At 52.0% G+C, this 14030-nt stretch overlaps 2 protein-coding genes across 5 annotated transcripts; both read right to left on the bottom strand.

The window, feature by feature from the left end:
• Window positions 1-126: 126 nt before the first annotated feature.
• LOC122369083 (arylsulfatase I-like) lies at window positions 127-2202 on the bottom strand. Its single transcript, XM_043343487.1, has one exon. The coding sequence runs from the start codon at window positions 1794-1796 to the stop codon at window positions 210-212; it is 1587 nt and encodes a 528-aa protein (XP_043199422.1). The 5' UTR covers window positions 1797-2202; the 3' UTR covers window positions 127-209.
• A 1085-nt stretch (window positions 2203-3287) lies between these two features.
• Window positions 3288-13407, bottom strand: LOC122369095 (MICOS complex subunit MIC60-like). 4 transcript variants are annotated; one of them, XM_043343520.1, is made up of 16 exons: window positions 13359-13407; window positions 12020-12108; window positions 11705-11775; window positions 10770-10973; window positions 10486-10568; window positions 10264-10365; window positions 9698-9859; window positions 8949-9075; window positions 8494-8629; window positions 7930-8145; window positions 7367-7582; window positions 6542-6686; window positions 6021-6182; window positions 4959-5152; window positions 4547-4644; window positions 3288-3942 (listed from the first exon to the last, which is right to left on the bottom strand). In XM_043343520.1, the coding sequence occupies exons 2-16, from the start codon at window positions 12062-12064 to the stop codon at window positions 3765-3767; spliced, it is 2139 nt and encodes a 712-aa protein (XP_043199455.1). In that variant the 5' UTR covers window positions 12065-12108; window positions 13359-13407; the 3' UTR covers window positions 3288-3764. The 4 variants fall into 4 exon arrangements, with proteins under 4 accessions (XP_043199455.1, XP_043199456.1, XP_043199453.1 ...); XM_043343521.1 differs by having other exon boundaries at window positions 13287-13368; XM_043343518.1 differs by having other exon boundaries at window positions 13290-13365.
• Window positions 13408-14030: the final 623 nt, after the last annotated feature.

The raw sequence follows: 14030 nt of genomic DNA, 5'->3' as shown, positions 1-14030 counted from the left end.
AAATAACTTTGCAAAAGACTTGTGCTGAAGGATTACTAGTGACGTCATTAGTTCTAAGCGAATCAGCTGCCGCGCTCGGCATCAAGTTTGATGGGCGTTCTTTATTCACAACTGAAAAAAATGGTATCGTTTAGCCTTTTTATTATTCCCAATTCTCATTCCACCAGACCGAGATAATCAGGCATTATGTCACATGTTAAATCACTACCTCAGACAAGGAAATTATAAAAGCTGTCCAACTGGGTCTTCGCCGGCACGCCTGGCTCACACCAGCCGGTGACAAAAACGTGACCAAAGTTATCCGGGCTGCCGCGCGGGTCATCGGGCGGGCAGTCGGCCGGCACCAGCCGACGTCGGTGCCGCAGCAGACGGTGTTTCAGCTCGGCCACCAGCGCCGGTCGCTGCGCGGCCAGGTTGACGTGCTCGGTCGGGTCGGAGGCCAGGTCGAACAGCCAGGTGGTGTTGCTGCCGGACCAGCGGTGCTCGCCGACCTCTGTGTAGCGGGCCGGCGCCAGCTCGGTCGGCACCAGCGGCCACAGTTCGGTGATGCCCGGCTCCGGGTACCAGTCGTTCTTGCTGCCCGGATAGCCCCAGATCAGCTTGAAGTCGCCGACGCGGATCGCCGCGCCCGGTTTCTTCTCGACGTCGATGTTGTAGACGACCTCGGAGCGCGTGCTCGGCTCGCCTCGCGAGATGGCGTCCCACTGGTCCACGCCGTCGAGCCGGTCCTCCGGAGTGGGCTGGGGCGCTCCGGCCAGCCGCAGCACGGTCGGGAACCAGTCGGTGACGTGGATGAGCGCACGACTGGCCCGTCGCGGCCGCTCCAGCAGCGGCGAGTGGACGAACGAGGCGGCGCGCGTGCCGCCCTCCCACAGGGTGACTTTGTTACCCCGCAGCGGGTAGTTGTTCCCTCCGGCCAGCACCTGACCGCCATTGTCTGCGGTGAAGATGATGACCGTGTTGTCGTAGAGTCCAGCGCCGCGCAGAGCGCTCTCCACGCGCTGCACGGCGTCGTCCAGCGCTGAGACCATGCCGAGGAAGGTGCGCCGGCTCTTGTCGCGCACGCCCGGGTACAGGTCCCAGTAGCGGCGCGGCACCTGCAGCGGCGCGTGCACGCTCTGGAAGGCCAGATAGAGGAACAGCGGCCGGTCGGCCGGGTGCGTCTCGATCACCCGCTCCGCCTCTGCGGCGAACACCTCCGACGAGTAGCGGCCCTCGAACTCGCGCGCTACGCTCATGTTGCGCCGGAAGTCGAGCCCGCTGCCGCCCTCGTCCAGACCGCGCCAGTGCGTGTAGTAGTTCTCCGAGCCCGTCCAGAAGCCCAGGAACGACTGGAAGCCGCGCTCTGTGGGCGTGTACGCCCGCCGGCAGAAGCCCAGGTGCCACTTGCCGACGGCGTGTGTGCGGTAGCCGGCGGAGCGGAGTTTCTCCGAGAGCAGCGGCGTGTCCAGGGTCAGGCCGGTGGGCTGCAGCGGCCAGAGCACGTCGTGCTGCCGGCCCAAGGTGAACGGGTACCTCCCCGTGAGCAGCGCGGACCGAGACGGCGTGCAGATGGGCTGCACGTACGCCTGCTCGAGCGTCACTCCGTCGGCCGCCAGCCGCGCCAGCGTCGGCGCGCGCACCAGCGAGTTGTGCCACGGCACGTCGTTCCAGCCCAGATCGTCGGCCACGATCAGCACAATGTTGGGAGGCTGGGAGGGACCGGCATCGGCGGCGCTGGAGACGGTAACGACGGTGATGAGAGTCAAAAATGCCACCACCAGCCCCCTCCCGTATACACACACGGGAAATGGCATGTTCAAATGATTTCCACTCAACTTAACCAACACCCAGTCTGATGGTCCTCACCACTCGATCAAAGGCTTATTGCAAACTCACAGCCAACAGCGGTCTCTCATGAATGACGCAGTAGCCCGGCAGAGTCACCCGATCGCACACCACTCGCTGTGCAGTCTGAAGGTCACCGATACGCTATAGTGGAGGGCGGGCGTTGCTACGGCAGAGAACGGCCACGTACTGCACCCGGCACCGTCCCTGTCCGGGCCGGCACTGGTGCGCCGTCGTCCGGGGAGCCGCGGACGCGGTGGTAACACCCCTTATCGACCCCTCCGCCGCACAGTGGAGTGGTGGCGGTCTTATGCGGTTAAAATGTTTAGCTGATTCAACAGAGATTGTGTGAAAAACGCCACCGCCATAAAGCATAAACAGGGTTTTTCGGGCCAACGTTCTGGGCGATGCGCTGACAAAGCAGTGGGCAGAGTGGTGAAAAAATGACGCGTACGGCGGAACTGACGGGACGCCGCTTGGTGGACGGATGTGGGCGCTCCAGCCGATAAGGTGTGTTTGAGTTGTAAGCACGGCAAACATCGCGGGTTCGGTGAACTTGCGATAAGACAGAAACAGGCGACCGAGTCAGACGACCAACAATGGTTGGTTGTCCTATTGCACATCATAATAACTGACAATGTCCCTCTGAAAGACGTTTGCGTTTTGTATCTCTTTCAATCAAAGATTGATAATGTGCAGAAGTAGAGTGCAAAGCATGTGCTTCATACTTCTCTCGCTAGATGGCAGCAGCATCAACGCCTGACGGTAGGCTGTGCCGCAGTGCACGCCATGTTTCATACCGTACTCAATAGATGGTAGCACCGTCGGCGCCTGAAGGTAGGCTGCGCCGCAATGCTTACCCCGATATTTTATACTGTGCCGTCGCACGTCATCCGCTCAGCAGATTTGCTTGCCGTGATTAGGTTGCTTGGAAATTTTGGGTTCTTTCCCCCTAAGTCTGCGAGCTTGTAAATCGACTTCGCGAAGCTTCTCTGCGGGGAAATGACTTCGACACATTGTCGGCAGAGCACAAAAAGAGCACTTCTCGGCCACAGCATAATCACTTATCAAGATCACGATTCGGCCGATGAGTGCACTTCTTTCAGAGATCAGCACTCTGAGGCGAAAAGAAGATACCTATAGGTTTTAGGCAGGTCATAAACGACAGCATAAAAGCGGTAGCGCCTCCGAGCTGCGGCGCCATGGTAACTGTAAACTGATAGGATCGTGTTTTCCGCTGCGGTAGAATATGAGTTTAAAATTAACTGAAAATGAACCTCTTTATGAATTATAAATAAGTAGGTAGAGAAGATTTGTTTCTAAAATAGTTAATGGTGAAATTTCTAGCTCAGTTGAAAATATTCATCAAATGCCTGTGAAGTATGACAGATTGTAAACTGACCCTTCATGAAATCAGCGTATCGCGCCACTGCCACCAAACCGGACCAAATCGAGACAGCTGCACATCCAGTATGTATTACTGGCAGTTGTCTGACCGTACCACTCTCACATACGGCTCTCATAAAGACGCGCCGCGGTCGGTCCGGCGTCCGGTGTTCACGGTGGGCAGCAGGACCCTGTGGCACACCCTGAACGAGTGCCGCTCCACCGCGCCCCGGCACACAGAGCAACAGGCACCACTCGCGCTATGTACAAACAATATCGAACAATAGTGATCTTCATCTGTTTGGAAACTGCAGGGTACAGCCCTACGCTCTCTTTCTGAGGTTCCTCCCGCACTCCCGTAACCTCGCCCGTGGCCGCCTTTCCAGCGCCACGGACAATCACAAGCCGTTCTCGATCGCCCGCCTCACTCACTTGTTCGGCGCCTCGCCTTCGCGGGCGAGCCACCACAGCAGCAGCCAATTTCAAACATCCCGCCAGTCGCGCCGCGCGCGTACTGTCATCTAGCGTCGAGCACCGCAACTAAAGCTTCCCTAGAGCGCCTGTAGGCCGGTGGCGGCCGCGTGCGCCAGCAGGGCGTCGGCGGCCTGCCGGGCCTCCAGCAGGAGCCGGGTCTCGCGGATCCAGTCGGAGGCCACCAGGCGGGGCTCGCCGCGCAGCAGGCCCATGTACTTGACCGCCTGGATCAGGTCGTCCTTGTCGATACAGTACCTGAGGCCGGGAAAACGGACAAGGGAATCGTTTTATTGCATGGAACAGAGATGGCTTGCGTTATGTTCTGAGGTGCATACAGCACAAGGTCGATAAAAGCATATACATTGAAAGCCAAATAAGCCGAAGCTCCGTTCCGTCGCTTCTATCCTCAGGATACTGAAATCCTGCTCCTCCACGCCGCAACCCCCGCTCCGGGCTGGGCAGGCACCTTTATCTCATGCGGTCTGCTCCCTTGGAGCGGCACCGCTGCTCCCGAGGGAGCGCACCCCGTAGCCGGGTGCAGAGTGCTTGGGGGGCTGGTCGGCCTGTCCATTCGGACGGGCTCAGTCCCGGCGACTCTTTAGGGTGTCTGCCCAGACCAATGTTTCCCCCTAATTCCCATCATCCTTCCGGCTCTGAAATGGTCTTGTCAGGCCGAAAGGGCCTAACCCCCCCAAAAAAAACGAAGCAATCACAGTGTAAACACAGCATGCTAAGAACCGCTCGGCTAGCCAAATAATCCATAACGACGAATGACATCCGCGATTATTTTTGACCCAAGATAAGCTCGAGATAAAAATACAATTTCATTTCCAAAGTTCCGGATGAAAGTGTTCCTTACCTGGCGCGTGCAATGATCTCGTACGTGTTGAGCTGCTTGGGGTTGATTGGTTCATCGCGCTGCTCTTTGCTGGGGAGTCGCTCAAAGGCATCGACCACCTGCGCAGACAGACCAGCGATCACGGTACTGACATAGTCAACAGGATTCATGTCGAGAGAGTAAACTGCAGACAGGACAGCTCTCAAGGCTTTATTGTACCAAATGACGGGAGTAAATGTCGATAATTAATGTCTGTACAAATAAATGCCGATGTCTCTCTTACGGACGATCAGATAACGATCGGACCAGGGATAACGATCGGAGGCCAACGAACAGAATACACCGAGCTCCCTGCACCGCATTGGCTCACATCTCACCCAAATAAACAGCCACCCACTAACCCCCTCCCCCTCCCCCGGCGCTCTAAACTCACCAGCAGCGACTGCAGGTAGCTGAGGGCGTACTTGAACAGACTGCCGCCCTCGTCGTCGATCATGCTGACCCGCTTGCAGAGCCGCTCCACCTTGCAGAAGCGCTCTCGGAGGGCGTCCTCCGTGTAGACGCCGCGCTCCAGCACCACCTCCGGCAGGTTATCCAGCACCGCGCTCACGAAACGGTTCGACTCGCCTGGGGGGGGGGGGGCACACAGGGTCAGCAATCGCAACGGCTTAGCAGTACAGGCCGGTCAGCAATCACGAGTTAGCAGTGGCTCAGCATAACTGGTTTGGGTTGGTGGAATATCGTCCGATCCAGACGACATTGGTGTATGAACCATAAAGACAGTGATGACGGTCGCAGTGTGCAGAAAGTCTGATAATAATTGGATCTTGGTGTAAACCGGGCTATCTCATCCACACAAAAATTATATAGAGGACTATTGCCCGACTATATAGAGGACTATAACTCGGACAAAAATTATATAGAGCCGGTCCCGTAGCTCAGTTGGTTAGAGCGTTGGACTCCGCGTGGTGAGAGCACGCGTTCCCGGTTATGACAGTCCGGGTTCGAAGCGCGACGGGCGCTCGACATTTATGAGCCTCCTGACAGGTATGGTTGCGGTTGGTGGCAGGCCGTAGCCAGGCGAAGTCAGTGAGGGGACCGGCCGTGCGCGGCTTTGTGCGCACGTTAAACTTTGGACTCTAAATTCTGCCATAGAATCGGAATTGCGCGATCGGAGGGTAGAGGGCAGGGTCATCGCAACAAGCTTCGCTTAGCGGTGGTTCTGTCCTTGTGAATCCTTCCCATCAAAAGGTTCGGACTAAATTTATAAAAAAAAATGCCTAGGAACGATTTTATAAATGAACCAAAGAAAAAATAAATAAAACTAAGATGTCGCGAAATAGGCGTCAGCTACGGATTGGTATTCGTCATTAGGAATCAAGGAACACTAATCCGATGAGGTTTTTACCTGAAACTACAAGCACTATCACCCCTTCCTCTTAGCCCACCAGCCCTCTCTCCGGCCGGTCCTTCACTCTCCCTCTTCCCCACATACCTGCCACCTGTCGGATGGCGGCCGCCTCGTCCCGCAGCGGTTTTAGCTGCTGCTGCCACGAGGCAGCGCCCAGCTGGCCCGTGCGGATGGCCTGCTTGAGCGCCTGGCACGAGACCCACATCTCCTGAGCGTGGTGCGCCGCCCGGTCCAGGTCGGCGCGCGCTGACGGAGGGGAGCGGGGTGAGAAAGAGGTCCGATGAAACAGATAATAACAGTCTGACAGCTGCACACATCGATATTTAGAGGCAGGGAGCGAGAACCGATTTGCAAACAGCACCCAGAGAAATTCAAGAAAGTATACTGATCACTTCTAACAAAATAACGTCAAACATTGTGGTGTCGACCACTCTTTCCTAACTACCCAGCGCCGCAATCGGCCGAAGCGACCAATCACAGGGAACACTGCAAACACGCTGTCTCCTCTCTGGTCAGCATAACCCCTCTCATGCAAGGCCCTGTCCTGCTCGTTCGATGACGACGATCCGCTAAGGTCTACGTCGGCGTCTCCCCCACGTACACACCTGTGATGGCGTCCTTGAGGCCCTTAAGCTCTCCCATCACCACAGCCAGCTCTGACTGATACTGTTGTCGCTCGTCGCGCAGGCGGTCCTCGTGTGCCATCTCGAACCGCAGCTTCAGCTCGCGCTCCTGGACTGACAGCACGTCCTGACAGGGCAGAGATGTCTCCGGTCAGCGGGAAAAGTTATAAACATGAGGTGAGGGATTATGGAACACGATCCAGAAATTCATTACCTTCATCGCCATCGACCAGTCGACGAGCAGGGCCAGTACCAACCAGCCCTGACTAGGACACACCGTAATGCCGCGAACAGCACCCAGACTGAAAACGCTGGATCAGCCCCGATTTCCCCGCCTGGCACCTCCGACTTGGATATGGTCCGAGCTAGAGGTGGCAAAATGTAGACCCGAGGACCCGGTCCAAAGAACCAGTCTGGACCCATATGGGTCCAGACCGGTTCCTGGAAATTTTCTGACGGGTCCAACCGGGTCCTACCATAAACTATACATCTTGCACACTACACATTATTGCAAAATGTGAAGTGAATGAAGTGAATGTGTTGTTGCACTATAGCTCATGAGTATTCCCAGTGGGAAATAGGCTGTTTTATATGATGCAACTAATGATACCTACAAGTAGCTTGTATTAATTGACTTTTGGGAAACGGGCCCAACTGGTTCCGATTCCAACTAAGACCGGGTCCGACTCATGGTTCCAGAAATGTCCAGCCGGGTCTGGTTCGAGTCTTGTTCCCAAAATTTTCATCTTTTGCCACCTCTAGTCCGAGCGGTCCCGCTAAGCCGTACCCTTTCCTCTGAAGTCTGACCTGGAGGTGGTCCGAGTGTGCGGCCGCCTGGCGTCGCAGCTGCTGTCGCATCTCGTTCTCCAGCTCGGTCTGCAGCGCCTCCAGCTGCTGCCGGTGGTGCAGCTCCACCTGCCGGTGCTGGCGGCTCAGCTCCGTCGACAGCCGCTCCTCCAGCACCGCGTCCAGCTCCTGGCGCTGCCGCTCCAGCGCCGAGCTGAACTTCTGCTGCTCCACAGTCTGCAGGGGAGCGGGGAGAGTTAGGGCTGAAACTGGACAACTGTGATCAGGTGATGCGATATGCACGATGACCGAGAATCGATGTGATAGTTGACTTCATATTCATACCTCCGTACCTTTTTTAACTCCATTGTCATTGGAAACAGCATTGTCAAGGAAAATAAGCAAACTTAGATCGTGAACATAAAAATGCAGCCTCATCGATATGTGATACGCTAGCATGGTTTACCAAAAATATGATTGCACATATTGCGGCAGTTTGACCTAACCTGCACTATCGAGCACTCAAGTGCTCTAGACCATACAGTCGTAACGCTACTCGCTCTTCTCGCCATCCTGCGACTCACCAGCATCCTGGCGAGCTCCTTCTGCAGGTAGAGCACCTTCCTGTAGGCGTGCACGAGCAGCACGTTCAGCTCCTCCTCGGAGAGTTTCGTGTTCTTCTCTCCGAGCACCACGCCCGGGACGATGCTGGACATCTCCTGCTGGAATTTGGCGCGCGACTCGTCCACCAGCTGTCGGAACTCGTCCATCACGCGCGCCTCGCTCAGCGCCGCCGCCACCTGCGCGACGACCACCAAAACGGAAACTCAGCGGCCGCGACATATCATGGAATAATGTTGGGTTGCTACAACCGGTATCCTTTTGGGAAATCAACCCAAACCAAAGTTTTGAAAAAAAAATGCGTGGAATGATTAGAGAAACAGCGACCAACAGCGCAAAACCACGCAAAATACTGAGTTTATTGATTAACTTTTTTAAATTCACGTAACTCCTAAAATCATCTTTAAAATGCAGCTTTACTTTTAAAAAGAACAGGCACCAAATGTCTGTTGGTTCATGCCACGTCGACATCCAGGCTCTCGATCGATCCCTCCCGACATCCCGGCCGTGCTGTCCTGTCGCCTGACCTTGTTTTTGGCCGTCTCCAGCCGGTAGTAGGCGGCGGCCAGCGCCTCCTGGACGGGCGTCAGCTGGTCGTTGGTGGCTGTCACCTTGTTCCGGCGGGAATCCTCCACGACAGAGGACAGCTTGTCCAGATACTCCCTGATGGACCGGCGACAATCAGTCAAAGTCAGTCACAAACACAGGGACAGTCAGTCACATTCGGTCACAGTCACAGTCAGTCACTTCCATTCAGTCATATCGAGTCAGTTACATTCACTCAGAGTGACACACTAACAGCACACGTAACTGTCTGAATCGCAACCATGAATCGTAAAACTCCACAGCTATACGATTTATTTACACTCCTAACCATCGTCAGGCAGCCTGTGTCCAGAATATACACGGCGCCCATATAGTCTTCCAGCTCCCGTCAACTCATGTCATGTCTCGTCTCCCCCTCCTGCTCTCGCTCGCTCACCGTGCGTTCTCAGCCAGCTCGTCTGCCTTCTTGCAGATCTGCGCCTTAATGTCTGCCGAGTCCTTCACCTCGGACCAGTCGGCCTCCGTGGCGTCGTCCAGGCTGCGGAACACCCGCTCCACGTGACCTGCGGCACAGCAGACACACAGAGTCACGTGATATAACAACTCGGTATAATCCGCTACACGTGACCTGCCTCCCGGCGGATACACAGCGTCACGTGACATATCAACTCGATATAACCTGCTCCACGTGACCTGCGGCACGGCGGATACACCGCGTCACGTGACATATCAACTCGATATAACCCGCTCCACGTGACCTGCGGCACGGCGGATACACAGCGTCACCTGATATATCAACTCGATATAACCTGCTCCACGTGACCTGCGGCACGGCGGATACACAGAGTCACCTAATCTAACAATACCGGAGGCGAAAGTAACGACTAAGAGAGGGTCCTCACATCCAAACGACGGACTCGTCTAGTCTAGGATTGGCAAATAACCAGGCGAATCATGACATCCATAAATTCGACTCGCTTTTCAAATGTCAGAAATTAACAAAGAATTTGATTTCCAACTCTCAAAGCATTTCAAAGTGTTACTTCTATGGACCGCTAACAATAACGTGAAACTTAGCTACGAAAAACACCCTGTGCCTCCATGTAATAAACTCATCCGTCTAGACACGTCACGCTGATAACCCTCAGCTGCCGTCCGACCCCCCCCCCCCCCCGTTCAACGCACCGACGACGGCGGAGGCAGCGCGCTGCTGGGCGTCGACGGCCACGTCGAGCGCCATCTGCGCCTGCTGGCTCAGCTCCTTGAGCAGGTTCTCCAGCGCCAGGTTCTCCACGGCGTGGTCGGCCTCCAGGGCGCGGGCGCGCTCCTCGGCGGCGCGCGCCGCATCTGACGGCACGGAGGGCGGGAGGGGTTCAGACCACTGGTGGCGTTAAGGGGATGGCATGGTGAGCCACTCGAATTCGCTACGACTGCATCAAGACATCGGATAGATTAAAAAATTGAAGTCCATGACGATGCCTATCCCTCCTCCCCTACCTTTCATCAATTAATTGAAGAAAGAAAGTTATAACAATCAAACAGAACGTGATAACATCGAGTATATGGCGATCTGAAGTCTACACTTGGTCATTAAAGAACGTAAAATCATAAGAAGCCTTCAGCCAAACAGACAGGATCAGTGGACATTACAAAGCGAAGCTTGGCCAAAAAACGTCTAAATCAAACACGCAGCAAGTATCGCATTTGCGAATCCCTCGCACACTAATAACAGTAGCACTAGCTGCACCCACCTTCCTCCGCCGAGCTCTTGGTCTCCACGGGCGCCGCCTCTGAGGACTGTTCGACCGCCTCCGCTGGCGGGGAGGCCTTGGCGTCTGGCGCCGGCTCCACCGCTGAAAGACGCAGGGACACACTGGCAGGAGTTAGACGGGAACAGGAAATGACATCGGCATCGATAACTGAGGCATAAACATGAGTTGCAAGTGACAGACGTTAGAGCGCTAGCAACCCACCTTCTGACTTGTCGGTGGATTTAGCAGGCGCAGAGTCGCTGGCCACCTCCTTCTTTGGTTCCGACTTCTGAGCGGGCTTTTTACTGAAAACAAAATGTGGGAATGTTGATGTAACCCACATAGCATATGAATGCTGCTCTAGCATAATGATCACCTGAGCAGGACAAGCTTTATATCAAGATATGGTTGAAAGTAACTGAATCGTGCGTAACGTTTTAGAAAACTCGTCCTCTTACTCGTCATCTTGGGACATTTCTCGGACCTCCCATCCTACTCGGACTCACATACGCAGTTTGGAGGGCACCTCCTCGGGCGGGGGCGGGGGCGGCGCGCGCTCCCCGAGCACCGCCGCCAGGGCCTCCTTCGAGTAGGGCACCGACGCCTCCAGTGTGTCACGGAACGCCGGGTCGAGCCAGGCGTACCCGACGGTGCCGCCGAGCGCAAGAGAGACGACACCGGCGCCGACCGTCACCGCCGAGACACCGCCCCTGGGGGGAGACGGACGGGCGGTCAGACGAGACTGGGACACTGGAGAGGCGCCGCAGCGAAAGTCAGTCAGCCGGGACACCACCCCTGGGGGGACACTGGAGGGGCGCCGCAGCCAAGGTCAGTCACCCGGGACGCCGCAACTGGAGAGAGCCGGACAGATGGTCAGACCCTGGAGCGAAGGACCCTGGAGGACTTGACCAGAGCCCAGGTCAGACGGTCAGACACCACCCCTGGAACCGGACAGAACCGGGCAGGCGAGACACGTCCTGGTCGGACGATAAATTCGCTGATGGTATTGCTAGACAATGACAGCCTCACAGAACCACGAGCAGATGACCAAATTTTGTTCACTTGTGTTTTTGGACATATCGATTGCAAGATCATTTGCTCCCACTTATCCCAGGAAGACTAAGATTGATATAAATGATACAATTGCTCAGTGCTCACTCATCACTGTTCACACTTCACACAGACACACACATCCACAGACAACACATTGGAAGGCAAATTTTGTGCTTTGGGTTCTTTTAGCCAAATTCTATTAAAACTAAGCTGGCAATAGTAACCATTGCTTTCTTTTCCCACAATGATTCGACACACTAAAAGACTTCCTGCCAGCATGCCACCAAAACACAATTAACAGCAGAATAAGCCTGGGCAGTAGCATCACATTGAAAGGCCAGCTGCAGTCCTATGTCTGACTGTCAGTGTGACAGCAGTGTGCACTCACTTTTTCTTGGGCGCTGTAGTCTGGGACCTGGAGCTGAGCTGGCCTGGCAGTGCAGGGTTGGTGGATCCCACCTATCAAACAGAGCATATAGCACCGTTACCATCATCAGCTTACTCTCTGGGAAGAAGAGCAAACATGATGAAATGTGGGTATGCCAAACAAGTGAATCATAAACTATGCTGATCAATTTTCAGTACTGTGAACAATGCAAAGTGTAGAAAAACAAGCAATACCATCCAACAATTAAAAAAATATATATACAACGTTACATGACACATTTTACACTTTTGTGAGCTTACAAGATTAAAGACTTACCCTGGATAAAACCTTCCTTGACACATGATTTGCAGCTCTGAACATGATGTATGTTATTCAGCTAAGGTGTTTTAGCTGACTACCTTATCCTGTAGAGAGATTGTGAAAATGAGACAGGACAGCTCATTGCCAATTTCCTTTTGTTGATAAAATGATAAGACAGAATGTAATTAAAAGTGAACTTTGAAATGCATACTATCATACTATCATTATAAAAATACAGACAAAAGGAGACAATTAAGGTCATGAAAGATAAAAAGTCATGAAAATACCATTCAAAAAAAATATTACTGCTTGCAACAACTCATTATAATACTCAAACAGCTACAAAACTGGAAAAGAGAGTTCTGTAATTCTCTTTTAAGATTGCACCTAATGACAACAAAACACATGCAATAACACATGGATAATAATGGATAGTAATAAGGTATGCTTAAATTAATGTGTCAGAAGATAAAGCAAAACAAGTAAGCATTTCAGATACAGGAGTGCTAAGCTAAGCTGAAACCTGTGCTGTGCATAGGTTTGGGAGTTCTGTGTCCATATGACATGTACATGTACCTATTTGACAAATGCAATTTACTGTTATGTTTTCCATTATTTGCATAATGCACTTCACCATCTTTATGAAAACGTATCATGGCATTATATGCATGAAAAAATCAAGCAAAATAAAGCATTAACATTAAAATAAGCAATGATTAATGATGAAAAGTCAATACCTCTACTCTTATTTGGTATTGCATAATTCTTAAAAGTGAATGAATGTAAAATATCCAGCAAGAGCTAGCAAAAAGATAGAAATTCGCTAACTACAGGCCTATGGAAGGACGACGGTGAAAGCAGGGCGCCTGGGGCCATTTGATCAAGGTTCGTGAAATTCACATGTGACGTTTAGCATGTAGAAGGCCCAAGGAGGGGAGAAGTTCCAAATATCACGTGACTAATATGCCCTCCGGCACCCTGTTTTCACCGGCGTCCCTATGGAAACCTAGGATATAGCCTCGGACCAAACTATCATAATTGTAATTCCAAGGATGACAAATCATGAAATGAAATCTGGCTGACAGCAAGACTACAGGTAATGATTGAACAACTTGATCACCCAATTTGATTTTTGCCATTCATTTTTTTCAATCAACAAACTAGCTTCAAAAGTTGGGGAAATACTATACTTTCAATATTTCAAAATTGACACCACCACCTCTTTTTAATGAATGTCTACAAGTGAAAAATCGACCATATGGGTAAAAATCAAACAACACACTACCGTAGCAAAACAATAGGAAAATGCGCTGAAAAACCAATAATTATTCTTTAAAAAATCCAGCAATTTTGCCTGTGTATGTGTGAGGGGGCGGCAGGGAAGAGAGAGGGCTGAAAATAACATTTACTCATATCAGCTGACTTTCTAGAAAGAATTAAAGCTAAATTACGTCATCAGCAATAATTTTACACGACACTGCCTTTTTTTCTTTTAACATCATTTTTGATAAATTTATTGCATTGAATAAATTGTATTATTTCATAATACTAAACCAAATATCAAAAACTTTCAGTTATCGAAAACAATTTTTTTAATGTCATCAGAAAACTCTTAATTTTGTGTCAATCTGAGAAAGTAACTACTGCGCCAGAAATGTAAATATTCACTGATATATTATTTGATATATGTATTTACAAATCACTTAAAATAAATGACGTCTCTAGTACTGGAAAGCAGATTGTAATGTATATAATACCCTTGTTTGTCAAATTACACATGATTATTGTGCATTTTTTATATATATCTCTTATTCGTAATGATTGCAGTTTAAGATACCACCTAATCGATAAAAAATGTTATAAAATACGTGTTACTTTCCATATTTCTGCTGAGACCAATGATGTCACAAGTTTTTTTTTAAATAAATGCTTTGTGTAGAACCTTGATATCAAGGGATGTAAGCTTGGATGTAAGTGGGCGGCGTGCGCCAGGCGCATTTGTTTGTTGTGTTTGCGTTGCCGGTTC

Source organism: Amphibalanus amphitrite, unplaced genomic scaffold, assembly GCF_019059575.1.
Source record: "Amphibalanus amphitrite isolate SeventyFive unplaced genomic scaffold, NRLGWU_Aamphi_draft 001005F_arrow, whole genome shotgun sequence".
NCBI lineage: Eukaryota > Metazoa > Arthropoda > Thecostraca > Balanomorpha > Balanidae > Amphibalanus > Amphibalanus amphitrite.
The sequence above is the reverse complement of the archived record's forward strand: the minus strand, read 5'-3'. Positions and strand labels throughout refer to the sequence as shown.